The sequence below is a fragment of the Carassius gibelio genome, chromosome A16 (assembly GCF_023724105.1).
Source record: "Carassius gibelio isolate Cgi1373 ecotype wild population from Czech Republic chromosome A16, carGib1.2-hapl.c, whole genome shotgun sequence".
NCBI lineage: Eukaryota > Metazoa > Chordata > Actinopteri > Cypriniformes > Cyprinidae > Carassius > Carassius gibelio.
The window spans coordinates 4,614,436-4,635,025 of record NC_068386.1 but is presented as its reverse complement, the minus strand read 5'-3'; the positions used below and the strand labels follow the sequence as shown (position 1 = coordinate 4,635,025).

Genomic DNA, 20,590 nt, shown 5'->3' with positions numbered 1-20,590 from the left:
AGAATGAGAGCAAACAGTCTTTGAGAAATGTGATCTGACAGGGCAGAATGACTCTAGTGGTTAACTCTGAGTCGTCTGTCCTGGGGCATCAGTACCAAGGGCCATCAGAGCTCATATCGAAGCCTGGGAAAGAGGTCACTGCCACAGCTGCGCCTGCTCAGGATCAGGCCATGAAATATGTAATACCGCAAACCCAGCTAAAAGATCTTTGACCAACAATCTATGTTTGAAAACCAGTACTGTACTATTTGCTAATGACAAACAGCAAAAGAGATTTCATCTTGATAGTTCTTATAATTATTGCTGATATTATCTGTGAAAATTAATAATGAAGCATAGACTTTAATTGAAACTGAACCTGCCAACAAGAGCCTTAAAATACTACTTAATTGACACTTTATTGTTAGCAAGACAATGAGAAAATGCACTTTTTTTTGCACTTTTTATTTTAGTGCTTCAACATTGTCGCAGAAACTAAATAAACAGTTTTCAAATGGTGAAATTCTTAGTAAAAACTGCATAATCATATCATACTTTAAAAATCAGCTCTTGAATTTATATTTGTTTTTATTTATTTTTTCACCCAGATTTACTACAACTTTAATATTCAATCTTTGTTATTTATAGTCATGCAGCAGTGTTTGCTCTTAAAATTGCACAAGTTTTAGTACATTACAGAAAGTTTGATGTAAATCTGTGATTCTGCAGTACATCTTAAACATCATAAAATGAGCACCATTTTAAACTTTGACTTCACTTTGTTCCTTTGTCTCATTTTTTAAGATCTAACAAGTCAATCTATCAGACACCGAACTAAGGTGAGAAGTGAGAACTATTTAAAACAGAATCACGGCATAGAACGAAGACAAAAGAAATACAAATCTACCAATCTGCGACATCAGTGTCACATTTTCAAAATGCACAAGAACTGAAGCGGAGATGATTATGCCACTCAAATCCCTGCAAGTCGCTCCTTTTGATGATTCAGGATAACTGTAGGGCTGCTACAGGGCTCAATATTTAATGTGAATGAAATATTAGTTCTCTATTTTAAAACATCCAGAAGCTTAAAGGAACAGTTAAAATAAATTAATAAAATAAACAAATTCTGTTAATCAAATTCAGACTTGGTTGAAACACGACAGAAGATGTTTAGCAGAATATCCACACTGCTCTTTTCCATACAATTAAAGCAACTGCACGGGAACATTTTCAGCGAATAAGGAGTTTGGTTTATTCCTCACACAAAAGAGCCTTTCACACCACAGGAACCTTTTCATTGTACCAGAACTAATTGTGAAACTACCCACTTTTGGGCTTTTTTTTGGGCTAATTTTAACTTTGTTGAATGCCGCACACAAATGACATCATTGTCGACCAGCATATGTCTCATCCTAGTTAACACGGTCGGTGCGAATGCAACCCTTTCAATGATACTGGAAAATAGTTTTTGCAAAATCTTCCCAGTACTTCAGTACTGTACATTTACTTCTGGAACTAAAGCAGTGCGCAAAGCTATTGTATGACTTCAAAAGTCTTGAAATATAAAATATCGGTGGTATGGACTTGCTTTTAGTACTCCATGGTCATGTTTTATTCTTTTTTACCGGTCACTATTTAAGTTTCCATTAAAATCTTTCTTGCAGGAAAATGCTTAGTGTATCAAAATGTCTACTGATTTAGCGATTTAAGCACTGTTCTAGATGTTCAAGCGTGCGTTAAATCTATTCTGACTGCATACACAGTGAAATGGCCCAGTGAATAAATTGAAAAACACCTTACACAAAGCTTTGACAAAAAGGATAACAATCAGATGACTTCATTACACACCATCTTATCGTTAAAAAAAAATCAATCGGATGGAAACACGTTTTAATTTTTGTTAATAACAGAACAGCATAAAAAGTGGATGGAAACTTAGCTAGTACTTTTGTTGTGAACATCATCCTCCACTACAACAGCAAACTGTGAGTGAATCATTAAAATCACATATATGAATCCAAGTGATGCAGCTGAACAACACAGAAAAAGAGCATGCACTCGATGGATGCCCAACCTTCATACAAGAAGAAAAAGAGCAGTCGGAGGAAGTGTCTGAGAGACACACGACTCGAGCGGTAAACAGGAAACAGATGAGATAATGATGAAAATGAAGATTGGCAGGCATTATACAGGCCTACCCTTTCTCTCTGCACTCTCTCTTCAATATACGGGAGATCTTTATGTAATTGCAGCAGCCCAAGTGGCAGCGAGTGATGGAGGCGCAGGTTGCATAACACAGCTGTCTCTCATGCAAACAGCATGTTCTTTGAGGTTATGAGCATGTACTCTATTCATGTCTCCGTGCGGGGCTGTATTTGCATATTGATAGGCTCCTTTTAATTTCCATCCTTGCTTTATGGTTCCAAACGGGGCTATTGCTTTTTACAGATAAGACCAAAGAGAATATACATCTGCAGAGAGACAAAAATCACTAACAGCGCTCACAGGTCATCAATGAGATTAACAGTTAAAAGGACAGTTCACCCAAAAATGCTAATTAATTCCAGACCTGTACTGTATGGTAAAAAAATTCTCAACATAACAAAATATGTTACTTTGTTTTTCAAAGAAGAAAATGAGGGGTGTGTAAATTATAACATTTTAATTTTAGGTGTGAATTCTCCCATTTAAAAAAAAAAAATTAACATTCTGTTATTATTTAATATTTATTTGTTCCAAAAAAAAAAAAAAGGGTGTTTTTTTTTTTTTCATTGGAGCATAAAAGAAAATGTTATGGAGAATATTCACACTTTCATAATGATCAAGCTCCAAAAACACTAAGAAAGCGGTCCATATGACTCAAACAAAATATTGCAAAGCTTTTCTCATCATGGAAAAAAAGTTGGATAAAGGCTTCTGTGCTTCTAACGTAAGAATATATAATTTTTGAGTGAACTATTCCTTTAAGCTTGAACTGGTAACCTTAATTTAATATACAAGCTTTAGTCTATTATATAAAGTAAATGCATTCTGGAATACAGCCTGTATTCATTATTAATGAGAAAACTGCCGGGTCTTCAAGATAGCCCACATGAGGGTTGTGCCAAGCTCTATTTAGACATTTATCATCGAGGAGGAACTTTAGACCTCATTAGAGTCTAACTGAATTGATTTCTACTGCACACGCTGCCCAACGATTGCCAGTGTCAAGAAAATCCGGTCAACAGTCCCAAGAATGAAAAAGAACAGCCTTCTGACTCCCAAATATCCACTGTAAATCTTCCAGACAGGAGTGTCCACAGACACACTGCCAAGTTCCTACACATGCTCTCCACCAAACCAGGATGCTGTGGCGGTAATTAAACACCTTGATCGCCTAGTGCTTCATCACACCCAGTGTCTCTCTCTCGCTCAAGACATGGGTTTTCACAGTATGTTGTTCTGAAGTCTGACAAAGTCCACACAGAACACAATCTTAACAATGCACTGATCTCAAATTAACATGGAGAACTAACATCTACAGACTTAAAACTAAGACGGCTACTTGAATAAACAGTGCACACTAAAAATACAAATTGCCATAATTTGCTCCTTGTGTCTGTCTGCCTGTAATACTTTCCCTCCTTCCGTCAAAATTGATTGTTCACACAAAAAAGAAAATTTGCTGCACATTTACTCACCCTGAGTCCATTCAAGATGTTAATGAGTTTGTTTCTTCATCAGAATAATATATTTAGAGAAATGTAACATTACATCACTCGCTCACCAAGATCATGAGTGCTGACAAAATGAGGGTCCAAACAGCTGATAAAAACATCACTGTATGTTTAAAACTGTTATGGACTGCTTTTGATTGTAAACATTGCTGTGTCTGTGCATATTTCTCTATTCTTTCCACTGAAGAACATTGTATTTTTGCTGGAAGCAGCAATGATTTAAAATTTAAAAACGTCTTAAGGAGTTTGTTTATTACAAAAACAAAGCTTCGTAGGGCATTAACTGATTGACTGGAGTTGTGGGGATCACTTGTGAATTATAGTGATGTTTTTATCAGCTGTTTGGACCTACATTCTAACGGCACCCATTCACCACAGGGGATCCACTGGTGAGCAGGTAAATTAATGCTGAATCCATCCAATATCTGTTCAAATGAAGAAACAAACTCATCGCCTGAAGGTCATTGACTGATCTACTCCTTTAAATTTTAGCCTGAATTAAAATTACATTTTAATATTTAGTTAAACAATAGTCTGTTCCACATATAAACCTGTCATTTGACTTTATAAAGCTTGTAAAAAATAGCACACAAATTATATGGAATATATTCTACTCCTTTTGGTGTTCCATGACAGAAAGAAAGTCTTACTGGTTTCGAAAAACATGAAGGAGAGTGTAAACAATGACAACATTTTCATTTTTGGATGAACTGTCTGTTTAAGCAAATAGATTTAGGCAACAGACGAAACTCTGCAGCTAAACGACACCACAAACAAATTTGGTTGGTTGGTGGTTTAATGAATGCAATCATCTCATCTCATCTCTTAACATGCTGAAATAATAACATTTCCCTTGTTGCAACTCTTCGTGGTGATTTATAATGAACTTCAGCTCCACGTCACTGCATTTCAACCGATGACTGGTCTTAGTCAATGTTGACAGAGTAAGCATGAACACAGACCAGTTCTTTCCCAAGAAGTCGAGCCATATGCATGAACAAAGTAAGCATGTCTGTCAGTCAGTTAGTCTCTAGAAGAACCGGCAGGCCCACTGCATTTAAACAAACAGTAATCAGATCACCAACATTAGATGACTCAAAGACCTTCTGTAGACTGTCTAAACGCCTGTTTCCTGCCACCTGAAATACTCACAAGGAGACAAGGAGTTTCAGAGCATGTCTTTGTTTGATAAGAATGAGAAATAATGACGCAAGCGCAACAAAAGAAGATGCATATGGCTGTCAACTAAAATGGATATTGATGATGAGCACATCACAATGGCAGATAAATTAAATTATACCCTGAAGAGGAGCTGTACTCCCAGTGGAATAGTGCTGGGTGGGTGGGAATGTGGGGAGGGGCTCAAACCCCCATACAAAAACAACAACAACAAAAAACAGCGAAACTAGCGAACCCCTTTCTGCCAACATGAGATAAGGGACAATAGCAGTTTGTCAAATACTGTGTGTTGCTGAGGCTGATCTTGTAACTAATGGCAACAACAGCATCAATACAACCAACTCAATCAGTTGGAGGAAAGTGGAGCCAGTTGAAATGGTCTGCTGTGGAAAACCAATGAATACTGAGGCTGACTGTGAAGGGTTCAATACAGAAATAAAACTTACCACCATCCCTATCTCCAGCTTAGGCGGGAGGGACCAGCAGGGCTCCGTGTTTGGATCAGGATGCGTTTCCAAAGTTCTTTCCCACATCAACGCTTCTCCTTACATCCTGGTTTTATTTTGCAATTGTGTTTTAATAATCTGGGTCGTGCAGAGGCACCACCAGACGCCAAATACTGAGTGCCGTTATAGAGGAGAACCCCCAATAAGAGCAAAAATAGGAAGGAGGAGGAGGAAGAAAGATCCAGCGCGCCCTTAAGCAACTCCAAAAATCCCGCTGAGATACATACTGTCACCAGTGTGACATCCGAAAACAATTCACTCAGAGAAGAGACTCAAATCAAGCTGATTTCCCGCAACAGCGGAATCATCCCAGCACGTTCTCCCGCCCATCACGTCTGCTCTGCTGCTCGGGAGAACTGAGGGGTTCTTCGCCTCTCTCAAAACAACTTGCGGGGGGACTCACTTTACATCGACGCGGTCGAGGACACTTTTTACCCGATATATCGATGCGTTTCAAAATACTTAGAACTTATTATACGTATCTACTTCAATTTGAGGTGTTAGGAGCGCTGTTCGCTGTGTAAAATCATACTTTCTGAAAGATAACTAAGCTGTTTCCCCCTATTTTTCATAATGGAGTGTTCCACGGAGGTGGCCCGTTGGACAAAAGGAAGCCTGTGGCGCGCCGCTGATGATCAGTGGGTGGAGGCGAGCAATCGTCATCCAGTAGAATTAAGAAGAAATTAAACTGAATATGAGTTTTAGAATTATGAGACCGTAATTTTGTACCAACATTTTTTTTTTGGATGGTTTATGTTAAGACTGGGTTTATTTTGGCATGTAAAATAATAGTAGCATAATACTACCACTGTATTCTTTTAAGTGGCTTGCTAGTTTTTAAGTAGTAAGTTACCATAAAATACCATAGTACATAAATATGGCAGTTAGTCACTACTATATGGCATGTATCAAAAATACCCCTAAATATCTTGGCATTCTTTAATGTACCTAAGAGTATCTTAGTACATAAATGGTAATCAAACAAAATATATTAGGGTACATATGGAAACAAAGTTTCCATATATTTTTATAGTCAGTAAGGTGCATCTCAAATTACAATAGTATTCCATGGTATTTCAAGGTACTTCTAACAAGACCTAACATGCACTATAGTATTCTTTAAATAAATTATCTCAGGGTTCCTGGGATATACTGTGGTACATGAATATGGTAACTACACAACCAAATATGAAAGTTAACAGACTGACAATGAAATAACTTTTATAAACGAAAGCATGAACAGAGACGGTAAACACAGAGCAAGGGTATTTTTAAACAGGCTCCTCAAAACATTTAGATATCATTAAACTTCAAATAAAGAGCTGTCCTAATTTTGATTAAGAATTCAAAACTCACATGTGGCTCTGCGGTGCATTCTCTCTTGGCGTTGTGATGCGTGTATATTCTCAGTTGTTTGTCAGACAGGTTGATGCATGAGCCATTTCTGCTTTTTCACACTAGCATTAGGAAATGAGTCTTTTAGAGACACATGCAAGTGGGCGTGTGTGGTTAGGAGAAAAATCATTTAGTTAGCTACCACCAGTAACTATGAGAGCTTTTCCCAAATAATTATAAATGGTATTTTTATCATTGTGGGTTTACATTCGAGTTCTGTATTATTAATATTTGCAAGAGATTCTAAAAAATATATATAATACCATTCATGGCAAAATAACTTTATGAAGCCACCTGGTGGTTGTCTTTAGAATAATCAGTTGAGGAAGTCAATGTTTTAAATTGAAATGAGTTAAAACAGATACAAATTTAGACTAAAGGAACCCTCAGTTTATTGAAAAGATTTGCCTTTTTACACATATTACTTAAAACATCCAGATTATACAGTAACAAATTTAACTGCCTTCCTGAACTTTAAAGTTCGCTGCTGAAACATTTGAATAAAAAAAAAAAATTGAGGAAGAAAACAAAACCAACTTTTTCAACATCCAAACCAGTTTCATTACCACGCTTGGTGTTTAAAAAAAATCTCTTGACAAGTGAAAGAATTTGCATGATTTTATAGCATGCAGTGAGAGGGAGAGGTCTGTGTGTAATAATACACATGGAAATAAATGTAGACTGATTAGTAATAAGGGCCATTTAAGAAGCTGACGCTTGTTTATTTGCAACTATTGCAGGAGTGTGAGTGACTCCTGCTCTGTTATGTAGGTGTTGGGTGACACACACAGATAAAGTCCACAGTTTCAGAACAGATGAATTATCTCAGTCCCAACTTCTTTTTCTCCTTCTGTTTCTTACGCACGACCTCCAGATTGCGATCTTTCCATGAACTCTTTCTCAGTTTGATGGGTCTGCTGCCCACATACCTCCCTAAAATCAAAGACAAATGTGTTAAGAGCACGAGGACCATCATCTCATAACGAAGCGAAGTTTCACCAAAATTTAGACAAATACATATAAATAAAAAAACACTGACATTCAAAAGTTTGTAAGTTTATTATTATTCTATTTGAATAAATTTTTTAAAATGTAATTTATTCCTGTGATGCAAAGCTGAATTTTTAGCAGTCATTATTCCTCAGTATTACATTATCTTTAAGAAATCATTCTAATATTCTGATTTGGTTCATAACTTTAAGACATTTTTATCATTATCAATGTTGAAAACAATTTTGCTGCTTAATATTTTTGTGGAAATATTTTGTTCTTTTAGGGTTCTTTGATCAGCACTAAATTCAAAAGAACAGCGTTTATTTGGAATAGAAATAGTTTGTAACATTAGTAATGACTTTACTGACACATCCATTTAATTCATCTCTGCTGAATAAAAGTATTTAAAATATAAAATGCAAAAAAAAACAAAACAAAAAAAACAACATGTACCGTATTTTTCGGACTATCAGTCCAAATATGCGCCATGATGAGGAAAAAAAAACATAAGTCGCACTTGGACTATAAGTCGCATTCATTTAGAATCAAGAACCAAGAGAAAACATTACCGTCTACAGCCGCGAGAGGGCGCTCTATGCTGCTCAATGTAGACCGCCCTCTCGTGGCTGTAGACGGTAATGTTTTCTCTTGGTTCATTTCTCTCGGTTCATGTCAAATTAGTTTTGGTAAATAAGTCGCACCTGACTATAACTCACCGTTCATTTCTCTCATGGCGCGCACATAATCATTGGGATCTTTAAAGCTCACAAAGCCGTAACCCTTTGTTTTCCCTGTGCGTTTGTCTCGAACAACCTTCGCCTTCAGGAAGGATGGATAACGGCTAAATGATCTCGCCAGAATGTCATCATTCACCTCATTCCCCAGATCACCACAAAATATCCGGAAATCATCTAGGAAACCAAGAACAGTGATGATTTCAGTTGTATATGTGCTTGCATCCTTTATAAAAGTAAATTTTTTACAAAATTTTCTGAAGGTCCACAAACCTGTATCCCACTCTAATAGACTGGTGTCCTCCCATGAGACCCCAGCTGCTACCCGGATGCATTTCTTCATCTTTTCCTGTTTCCCTCTCTTCCTATCTTCTGTGCTAGTATCAGCAGGCTATTCACATGCGAATAAGAAATAATTAGAACAAAATTCATATCAAGAATTCCTATAAAGTTCTTTCATTTTTAAATGAACTTTCTTTATCTAGTGGTGTAACTGTTAAATAAAACTATTAATATGTGTTTTCATTAATAAGGCTGAAATAAAATAACATAATATATATGGTCAAAGAATTAAATGAAAATTTCAAATGCTATTTTGGCAACTAACTGTAATAAACAAGTCTGAATTTGAGGTCAAATGCTAAACTATTAAAACTAAAATGAATTAAAGCTAAATATAAATACTAGGGCTGTCAAAAATAGCGCGTTAACGACGTTAATTAGTTGTTTGTCGTTAATTACGTCAAATTTTTTAACGCGTTTCACGCATGCGCAGTGTGACAAATTATTCAGGTCAGGAAAGTCTTGTCGATCTCTGAATTCTCAAGATAGTAAAAAACAGCGGCAAGCGCCGCGACGAAAACACCAAAGTTACTCTCAAATACATTCATGCCAAGCTCGATAAACAGAGACGACTTTGGTAGTTGATACACTGGAGCTTCTTCCTGTTATAGCGTTCTGTGTTTCACACTGCATATGCGCAGAACGCCTGCATGCAATGCAGCAAAAATTACAGCGGTTTGGAAAAGCATATGCATTTTTACTTGGTTTTACTGGCACTTGAAGCCTTCAGAATGTGAAGATATCGATCCTAAAGTATTGTGGCAGAGCAAATGAACACCTCCCAAAAACAAGAGTGCCCAGAGTGCAGAGGACGCATGTTTGTGTTTCTGAGTTCATTCTTGCGAGTTTCTCTATGCATAATTTCATAGATATGTGGCTATATTTAACCACTGGTTCACACAAAACTCTTACACTATCTGTAATTAAATGGCATGGTTTGATATAGTGCTCAGGTAAATTTGATTAAGTAAATGTTAAACTTTTGAAATTCAGAAAAAAAAAAGAACCACATATAGATGAATCAATACATCAAAATTATGTATCTGTGTCCTTTTATCTATCTTTTGGTATGCATTTCAGGTGTAATTGCAAATAGTGATTAATCCTGATTAATCCACTGAAAATTCTGATTAATTTGATTAAAAATTTTAATCATTTGACAGCCCTAATAAATACTTACATTAAAATGTAAAAAAGAATTAAAGTTAAATATAAATACTTAAATTAAAATGTAAAAAAAAAAAAACTTAATCACTTTAATCAGACTGAATAAGCTTTTTTTGCACTACAATCTTTTTATCCGCATTGTTTGTACACTTCAATGGTTTGCACTCTATATGCCATGTGTTGCTTTATTTAACTATTTTTTTAAATGCCCTTTTGTATACTGTATTGTATTGTTTTATTTTATATTTGATCTAGATCTTTAGGCTTTACTGTGAGTGTAAACTGTATGCACCATGGATCTGAGAGTAACACAATTTAAATTCTCTGTATGTATGTACTGTACATGTGGAAGAATTGACGATAAAGCAGACTTCAATTGACTTGACTTATAACATATAACAATATATCTTAAAATAAGATTCAAATTGCATGTTGAAATTGTATTAAACCTCCATATGTGTAGGCTCAGGCTCCGGCTTGCTCGGCCCGATCACGCTGTCATCGGGTACCGCCTCCTTCTTTGACTCCAGCAGCCCAGCTGCCATGACTGTGGCCTGCTGCTCCGCCACCAATGCTAACAACTCCTCCTGAAAAAAAAAGATGGAGACAAAAGATTTAGATGATCAAGAACACATTATAATGGAAACACAAGCCGCTAAAGGGGTCATGCACTGAGAAATCAAATTTCCCTTGATGTTTTGACATGTAAGAGGTCACTGAACTATAATAACAACATAAATGAAGTTTCAACTCAAAACTTCCTTCTTAGTGCAAAAACACTTATTGAAACCAAGATCCAGAAAACTACTTGTTTCAGATTTGATCACATTATGACATCATAGTGTGATGAAAGCCTGTTTCTGAAGAACCAGATCAATGCCCACTTCTACATCACCACGTCTTTGGCCCTGCCCAGTGAAGCATCAGTAAGATGAGAAGGAGAGAAGAGCAATACAGGATCAATGGACTAAAAATAATATTACCTTCCAAAGGATCCTCATAGGAAAGTGCTTATTTATTTTCCACTACGTGGATGTCTCAGTAGAGCATTATTTGTTTGTTTGGTACATTTTACTGTGGATTCTAAGGTAAATCAGTCATTGTTTTGGTGCAGCTTTTGCAAACAGACTATTGATGTAAGACATGCACTTGACGGTAATATCACAACATCTAAGTAACCATATTAATTCTACTGCCTAATCTGCAATCAGTGTTAAGTCAGATGTTCTTGGTCTCAAAATAATTTATTAATGTTTATGAATCAGTAAATCGAGCCAGTGACTTCTCTTAGTAGCGTGAAAATAATCAGTTATTTAAATTGTGATTAAATTATATACAGAAAGTGATCAAAGAATGCTTCGTTTATAATAACTGGAGATGTCAATCACACAGCACGAATTTATATAAATCAGACAGCTAAAATTATGACCATTTGTTATGTAAAAATCATAATAAGACTTTAAATGCACTTCAGGAAACATTATCAAATAATAAAAAAATGCGGTTCAAGACCCCTTTAAAATTTGGCAGACACACAATAGTATGTGTTATTTTTATTCATGTATTTTTAATATATATATATATATATATATATATATATATATATATCAATGGAAATACATTGATACTTTACCATGCGTGCTTGTTTCTGGCTCTTGAGGTCAGCTCTCTTAGGCGCAGGAGGTGCTGTGTAAACAGTGGGAGCCGCCTGTATAACACTGGGACTGATCTTCGGAGGCTCTTGAGCCATGGGCCGCGGTGGTGCCGAATTCATAGGGTTCATGCTTCCAACCTGCTAATATTGAAAAAAACATTTGAGATAAAGATTTGACAGATTTTACAGTACAAGGCAACATTGAAATGATCTCAATACTTTGACAGCTGATAACAACTCAGAAAATACCCACTGGAGGCATGGGTCCCATGGGCGGTCCAACTGGAGCCATCGGGGGCTGAGGGGGTCCTGACATACGAGGAGCCATCATCATGGGTGGAGGAGGTGGAGGTCTGGGAAGAGGAGGTGCTATCATGCCTTGAGGAGGTGGACCACGCATCATTGGCATTCTCTGACCTCCTGGGGGGGGGGGGGATGCATAAAAAATATGCATAATAATGTTTTAGGCTCTATAATATGTCAAATGTATTTGAAAAATACTGAAGAAATAATTTAAATAACCTATAAAATAACTATTAAAATAGTTATTTTAATTATGTATTTCGTAATATATATATATATATATATATTTTTATTTTTTTTATTTTTTTATTCCTTAACATAAATACAAGAGCAGAATGCACCATAGAATTACAGTTACCATTGACTTATTTATACATAGGTGCCCATGTAACCATTAACACATAATGAACAAAAGTTTTAAAGAATAATTGTGAATTAATCTGATTACCTGGTCGCTGTAAGACGTGCGGAACAAATGCTGGACGCATCATTGGAGGAGGTGGTACTGCCGGTATAGCTACAGATAAATATCAGATGATTTTCAACTGATTTCTATTTAGAATTTTGTCTTAAAGTGTGATAAAAGTATTTATATAGATTTACCAGGACCAACAAATGTGGGTGGCGGACCAACAAAAGTGGCAGCTCTCGCCTCCAAGCTCTGCTGAACCTACAAAAACAGAAAATAAAAATAAAATCAACAACAAGCTTGTAAAATAAGGAGCTGATGAATGCTTTAAGCTAAATATGTGTGTGTGTGTATATATAAATATATATATTTTTTTTTTACTGGATCTTAGGATTTTGTGATTCTAGGGAGAAAAATCATCTCTCTTTAAAATGTATTTTCAATATTTATTTATTTTATTTAAAATATATATATTATATTATATATTTATTTCAAAGAGAATGCTAAATAAAAGCATTTTCACTTATAGTCTTAAATATTTGCATCCCAGCTTATAAAAATATATAACATTAAATGCTAGGAATATATATATATATAGAGAGAGAGAGAGAGAGAGAGAGAGAGTTAAAAATAATACCTGTCTGTAGGTGTTTGTACCAATGATGGGCCTGACCATGGGTACACCTGGCATTGCCAGAGCGACTGGCACAGCTTCAACCACTGTAGGTGCCACAGGTCCTCCCAAAACCTCCTGCTCGAACCTACAGGAAAATCAACAACATCAGCGTGCATACAGTAAGAAGCATCCTATTCTACACACTCCAAACACTACAACACTGCACTTAAGGCAATATTATGGTGCAAATAAACCGCTGGAATTGAACATAAGTGAAATTTTAAGGACTCACAGCGCCATCTCTGCCTCCATCTCCTTCAGGCGGTCCTCTCCGGATTTTAACGCCATACTGAGTCTTCTGCAAAAAATAAAAATAAACAAAAAACAAGCAAATAAATTTATGGCTGTTCCCCAAATCAAATCAAATCACAGCCAGCAAGCTGCAACTTTTATGCCATAAAAAAATGCTGCACACTCCTATGATGCTTAAAAAGACGCAAACCCATGCATGCTGAATGCCCTTGAAATACAGCTCACTAAGTTTTGAGACTCAACCAATCGATCTAACGTTACAGTACAGAAAATAAATAAGAACCGAGTTCTAGAAGCATAGATAAAACAAAGAGATTCCGTCTGTGTTAAACTCATCTTAAATGTCTAGTTTACACTGATAAATACTGTCTGGATCGATTAATTATTAGTAAACAATCGAGAAATAATGTTCAGATGCCACATGATTCTGTTTTAAAGCTCCAGACTGAATTAAACTTTATTTAACGCCCCGCTACAGTCAGCTAGCTTTAAATAAATATATACTCGCCGTGAAGTGTGTCCCCTTGAAGAAATTCAAGCAAATATGTGGGATTAAAATAAGAAGACAGACGAACGTAAGAGGATCATTTGTTTTCCTCAACGTTATCGCTTGTCTAAGCGCGGAAGAAATACGTCACGAGTCTTTGGTCCTTCTTCAGCCATGGCGCAGGAAAATGAGATCATGTTTTAGGTCTCTGGTTGGTATCACTCTATTCACTTCGTAAAAATAAAAAATTTAAATTAAAATAAATTGAAAAAAAAAAATCCTCCGACCCACTATTAGTAAATTTGCATTGTCGAAAATTATTATTATAATTATTATTATTATTTAGACCGGACGACAAAGTAGGCATATTATTATTATTATTATTATTATTATTATTATTATTATTATTATTATTATTATTATTATTATGTTAAAATGGGGATTTCCAGGCCTGGAAAAGTAAATAAAAATTAATAACATCTTAAAAGTTTTTTTTTTTATAATGTAATGTTTTTTTATATATATACATACATAATCGGCTATAAATTACACATTTTGAGTGTGATCAATGTAAAATTAAAACTGATCCGTCATTTTGCTTTATCACTAGGTTTTTTTTTTCTATTTGTTTTTCACTGTGTGAGTTTTTTTGAACAAAAATAAAACTGATTAGATGGATTCGTCCTCTTCTTGGCAAAATAAATGTTTTATTTTTGCCTTGACAGTAGGGAGCGCTATTGGCAAGCAATGCTGCATGACTTTGAGCCTGAACTCCACAGAAACAGTACATTGCTGTCACAAAACACTACACCCTGAAGCAGTCATTACATTCATTTATTACAGCCATATTTTAAGAGATGTACAGTAATTCCATGTTAATCGTACATACATCTATTTTCCCCCTTTCAAAGAGAAAATCTTCAATGGAGACTGTAGAGGGAACTTTCTCTCAATGAGCTCATTTACATGCACGTGCTTAAACCGATTACGCTTAATAAACCGAGAAAGCACTTGTTAATGTAAACGGGGTAACCCGTTTTCTTTTATCGGAGCAAGGTCGTTAAACGGCGTTAGTCTAAACTGGTCTCAACAGGTAGTTTTTTGCCTCGTACTCCAATTTCGCACGGCATGTAAACGCAAGAAAACTGGTTATTTTAATAAGATGATATTTGTGAGTTATCATCTTACTGGTGTCCTTAACTTTCACTGATGTCCATCACTTAGCTAATACATTCTTACATCATCTCACATCGGCTGTCATCTCCTTTTGTTCCTGTTTAAGATCCTGTTTTAAGAGTTAAAAATCATCAGTTTCACTTAATAAACATTATGGACATATCTGCTCGCCAAGCTTTAAATCATACCAAATATATCAATCATATATATATATATATATATATATATATATATATATATATATATATATATATATATATATATATATATATATATATATATATATATATATATATATTTCTTATTAATCAAACATAAAATAAAGGAATTAAATTACGAGCACAGATTTAGGGAAGTGTTCCACCATGGAACAAGGATGTCCGTTTACTGATGCAAGCATGAAATATATTAGACCTGTTGTGTAGTAACACTGGAACTTACTGATGTGTCTAATGTAACGAGTGTTTTCTTCTTAGACAACACTGCTAAAGGGATAAAACATGTTTTACATCAGCACATTATTGCCGATGTTACTATCAGGTGAGTATTTGTATTTGAATATTTTAGTTGTAGATGATGTTATTGACTAAACAGATTGATTAAATCAGTGGTTATATATATATATATATATATATATATATATATATATATATATATATATATATATATATATATATATAATATTAATAGTTAAATAATACAAACGAAAAAAATAAATTATTATAAATAATAAAAATAAACTAATTAAATTCCATAATTCCAGGCATTCAAATAACTGAATTTATTTCAGGGTTGACATGACCAAAGAATTTATATGATATTTCCAGTTGTTTATAATTTTCGGATGAAGTGTTCTGCTCAATAAGATATTTCAGAGCTTGGCATAAAAAAAAAAAAAAAAAAAAAAAAGGACTAATTCTAACATTTCCATGACTATTCCATCCCTGTGGAAATCACACTTTTAAAATTACAATGGATATTATAGTTGTTGGTAGAACAAAAAATTAAAATAAAAAATTATATATTTTAGCTGATTTAGAAAATTGTTTTATTCAATTTTAAATAATTTTAAGCAATTTATGGCCTTTGTAAGTGGGCTGATGCTCCATATATTTCCCCTGGTTGAGAACAACGGGACTAAAGAGTTTGATACATTTTGGTCATATCCAGTTATTTGTAGTTTATTAGAATCTTTATTTTAATTCTAGACTCCATAAAAGTGATTGTTGGTGAAGAACAAGGAGTAATGGTGACTAACTGAAAACATTAACAAACATTTTTTGTGTGTGTTTAGCTGCTGTGGCTTCATTGTCAGTTTTATACCACCCTAAAAGCATATGTGTATTGGAAAGATCATCTGTGGATTTCAGCTGCACCTTTGATTATCCACTTTATTCTACACTTAAAACAACAAGATGGTTCAAGCCATTATCTAATCAGAAACAAGACGGAACACAGTTTGGAATATCTGTCTATCACTCAAATACAGCAGAGATTCACCAGCTGTACAAAAACAGAACAGCTTATGCAAACCAAGACAGAAACTGCTCGCTGCAGATACACAATGTCTCCAAAAGTGACAACGGAATGTATTTCTTTCGCTTGGAATATGATCACGGAAAATACACTGGACCATGGGGCATAAACCTCAGCGTAGCAGGTAAATGAAAGACCAGTTTAGTTCAATGACAAATAAAATATCAGCAAACCACTATCTCCAACAAACACTCTAAATATCAAAGGTTCCCATTTTTTTTTTTTTTTTTTAGTGATACCATAGAAGAACCATTTCTGGTTCCTCAAAGAACCTTTCAGTTATATAACCTTTTTTTTTTTCTTAGTGTAAACACCATTTTTTTTCAAGTTTTCAATTCAATTCAAGTTTATTTGTATAGCGCTCTTTACAAAACAAATCGTTACAAAGCAACTTTACAGAAAATCATGTTTCTACAATATTTAGTAGTAGCTAGTAGTTTGTGCACATTTGACAGGATTTTAGAAAAAATAATAATAATAATAATAATACAAGACGTAGTCAGCTAGACGATGAACTATCAATATTATTAATTAAGTTGATTCAGTCACACATTTAGCAATATTTGTTAGTTCTGTTTGTTGATTCAGGGTTAGCATCATCTGAGGTCCTCTGAGGGTCAGCATCATCTCTTCTCAGGTGTTCTGGATCCAGACTGGAGCTTGTGTAAATCCTAGAAACAAAATACGGACATCATTAGCATAGCTGCTGATCCAACAAAGTAAAATTAGTTTAACCCAAGCTAATGAATAAAAATGCACCTTTGATCAGATGCAACTACACTCACAATTAAAAAGATACATTATGCGAATGCTTGGCGAAAGAGATGTGTTTTTAATCTAGATTTAAACAGAGAGAGTGTGTCTGAACCCCGAACATTATCAGGAAGGCTATTCCAGAGTTTGGGAGCCAAATGTGAGAAAGCTCTACCTCCTTTTTTATAATCTTAAGAACATTTTTCCACTATAAAGAAGCTTTTGAGCAATGGAAAGGTTCCAAGTTTGTTACAGGTTCTTCATGGAACCATCAATGCCAATAAAGGATGGGATGCTGGGATGCTGATGTTCTAATCTTTTTAGTTTTAAAACAGGTTTCTGATTACATTTCATTAATCGACCCTACTTTTAACAGTTCTACCTTTTAGAGTAACAGTGAAAACGCAAAAGAAGAATGGACACATTCATGAAGGAGACTCTGTGACACTGACATGCGGCACAGAAAACTGTACCCCAAAAAAAGAGCCGTTTGCCTGGTTTAAAAATCAACGTCTGATTCCAGAAGCCACTGATAATGTGTTCCACATCGCTTCTGTCTCTCACCATGATTTTGGCAACTACTCCTGCGGTCTGAAGACGAGCAGCTCAACTTCAACAGATGAAATACTGCTTGACGTAAAATGTATGTTCACATCTCTCAAGCAGCACTTTAACGTTGATAATAATGAGAAGTGTTTCTTGAGCAGCAAGTCAGTATATTAGAATGATATCTGAAGGATCATGTGGCACTGAAGACTGGAGTAATGACTACTGCTACATCTTAAAATTATTAAAATAGGAAACTTATTTTAAAGTGTAATAATATATCACAAGATGCCATTTCATTGAAAATGAACTTTTATTCAAAATATATATATATCAATTTTGAATAAAAGTATATGTATGTATGTTTATTAAAATATTCACATCTCACAGAGATGTTGCTTGAATTTGAAATTAGACCTCTATATTAAAGCAGCTTTGAAAAAAAAAATAAAAAAAAAAATAGATGATTTCAGAAGATTTCACTAACCCACAGTCACCGTTTCTGATGCAACATCTCTGTGCAACAGTAGCATAGCATGCAAATGTTTCAAAGTTCTCTTGCAAATATCCTGTTGCTTTTCACCACAGATATCCCAAAGAATGTTGAAATAGCTGTTTTTCCATCTGGAAAGAAACGAGAAGGGAACTCACTGACTCTGATCTGCATGAACAATGCCAATCCTTCAGTGACAAACTACAGTTGGTTTCTGATCAAAGAAGCAAAGGTCTCTCATATAGGACTTGATCGTGAATTCTACATCAAATCTGCCAGTCAGAAGGATAATGGACAATACTTCTGCATTGCTAAAAATGACATGGGTTCTCAAAACTCTTCAGTCATAGCATTGAATGTTGAAGGTAATAGAAAATATTTCAGGTTGCATTCCAAATGGAATCCTGCTCACTAAATATTGCACAAAATATATGTATAGTGTCTTCAGTGCATTAAAAACATCATGTATGTTTTTTTCTTCATTTTTAGTTGAACTTTGCGTAAAAACATTATGTTTTATAACATTAGAACCGTTCACTCATCACACTGAAAATAACATCCTTACACTGCACATTTTGGAAAATATCACAATTCGGTATTGGTTCAGTACAGAAAATTAGCATGAGACATATTAAGAAAATTACGCTTTTCTGAGCAAAGTTTACAAATTTATCTAACTTTTTTGTTTGTTTGTGTTTATAGTGTCCGTTCATCAAAATGTCTTGCTGACTGCAACAGCTGTGTTTCTGTTTCTAATGGCTGTTGTCATTTTTGGTCTCATTATTTGGTGAGTGGACACACAGCATGTGATAATATACTGAAATGCAGAGAGAACATAAAGTTCATATACGTGTTAAACGTCAACTGATTGCTTGAGTTTGTACTTTGTGGAAATGACATTACATATTACACAAGCCCCTGATGACTTCATGTACTGCGTTTAGTATTGCGCTGCTCTGATTTCATACATGTACGTGTCAAACATGCAATCGGTTTGCGCAAATCTATCACATGCAGCTAATATTAACCGATTTACATAATAATTGGTGTGAATCTAGTCAGGTTAGACGCCATACGTGGATTAAATTAAACGAGTCTGTAAAACTGTATCTGTTTACATCTTTACAGGAGGATACAGTTTACGTCAAAGAAGCATCCCACAGAACAGGTATTAAACACATGAACAGTTCATTGTATTCTGAACAAAAAGCCTCTGTATGTATTAAATGCACAATAAATGAACACTAAAGATTGTCATCTCTGATCAGACACCTGCAGCCACTGTCACAGAGGAGATCTACGAGAACCTGAGAAAATCACAAGAGTCTGAGGGAAAATATTACACAAGCGTGGTCTATGCAGATCTAAGTCTTCCTCCAGCCTCAGACAGGTGATGATTAAAATGTCATGATGGTTATTTTTCATGGGGGGAAATCTGTGGAACTAATTCATTAACCCCATGTATGTGTTGGCATATGTCTTGATAAACAGGAAGGTTCAGACATTGAAGAAGCATCAACAGGCTTAAAAAAAAAAGAAATGAGGCATAAAAGATTTACTGTATATATATATATATATATATATATATATATATATATATATTTAAAAAAATTGCTTCCTTATTTTTTTTTAGTTTAAACAAATTGGCTGTAATTAATGTAAAAATTTATTTTGTGGACACACTGCTATTTTATATATATATATATATATATATATATATATATATATATATATATATATATATATATATATATATATATATATATATATATATATATATATATATAATTATTTAATATTTTTATATAATATCTTTATGATATATTCATTATAAAATATGTTATTGATATATAATTTTAAAGCAACATTTTATTTTAAATAAAAGACTGTCTAATCTAATCCATATAAACATTTCTTTTGTTTTGTAGACCACGTTGCAACAGTCAAGCGGCCGACACTGTGATCATCTACAGCCTTCTTAGCTACAACAAGTGAATGAATCTTAACACTGTGAATAATGAGATTCAGCAAGCAGCTGTTGTTGAAATTTCTCTCTTTTTATTCAAAAGAATTAAATGTCTATAGCTGCAAATAAATTTATACAATGTACAGAGAAGATAAAATAAAATTAGTAAATCTATATGTACATCTTTTTGCATGCATCTGTATTTACATCCACATTAAACATCACTTGACCAAAAAATTCAAACATGGTGCATTTATGAAATAAATGAAATGCAATGTTGAAAAACAAGTTGGAACAAATAAAATGCACAGTTATATCTATATTA

At 34.5% G+C, this 20,590-nt stretch overlaps 3 protein-coding genes across 9 annotated transcripts in view; 1 reads left to right on the top strand and 2 right to left on the bottom strand.

The window, feature by feature from the left end:
• Nucleotides 1-7,007, bottom strand: part of LOC128030384 (rho GTPase-activating protein 33) — a 46,672-nt gene extending 39,665 nt beyond the window's left edge. For 3 of the 6 annotated variants that reach the window (XM_052617947.1, XM_052617950.1, XM_052617952.1), the window contains exon 1: nt 6,740-7,007. In XM_052617947.1, coding sequence (XP_052473907.1) covers nt 6,740-6,758 — 19 coding nt within the window. In that variant the 5' untranslated portion in view covers nt 6,759-7,007. Of the gene's footprint in view, nt 1-5,323; nt 5,762-6,739 lie in introns of those variants that run through there. The other 3 variants (XM_052617948.1, XM_052617949.1, XM_052617951.1) reach the window with 3 other exon arrangements.
• Nucleotides 7,008-7,146: 139 nt separating this feature from the next.
• Nucleotides 7,147-13,977, bottom strand: rbm42 (RNA binding motif protein 42). 2 transcript variants are annotated; one of them, XM_052617953.1, is made up of 11 exons: nt 13,817-13,977; nt 13,289-13,354; nt 13,018-13,141; nt 12,575-12,641; nt 12,420-12,488; nt 11,922-12,088; nt 11,648-11,809; nt 10,464-10,601; nt 8,779-8,896; nt 8,488-8,682; nt 7,147-7,711 (listed from the first exon to the last, which is right to left on the bottom strand). In XM_052617953.1, the coding sequence occupies exons 2-11, from the start codon at nt 13,342-13,344 to the stop codon at nt 7,599-7,601; spliced, it is 1,209 nt and encodes a 402-aa protein (XP_052473913.1). In that variant the 5' UTR covers nt 13,345-13,354; nt 13,817-13,977; the 3' UTR covers nt 7,147-7,598. The 2 variants fall into 2 exon arrangements, with proteins under 2 accessions (XP_052473913.1, XP_052473914.1); XM_052617954.1 differs by having other exon boundaries at nt 11,648-11,806.
• Nucleotides 13,978-15,363: 1,386 nt separating this feature from the next.
• On the top strand, nt 15,364-20,585 carry LOC128031215 (B-cell receptor CD22). Its single transcript, XM_052619493.1, has 8 exons — nt 15,364-15,511; nt 16,266-16,631; nt 17,637-17,903; nt 18,395-18,664; nt 19,002-19,086; nt 19,428-19,467; nt 19,568-19,689; nt 20,228-20,585. The coding sequence occupies exons 1-8, from the start codon at nt 15,472-15,474 to the stop codon at nt 20,292-20,294; spliced, it is 1,257 nt and encodes a 418-aa protein (XP_052475453.1). The 5' UTR covers nt 15,364-15,471; the 3' UTR covers nt 20,295-20,585.
• The last annotated feature ends 5 nt before the right edge of the window (nt 20,586-20,590 follow it).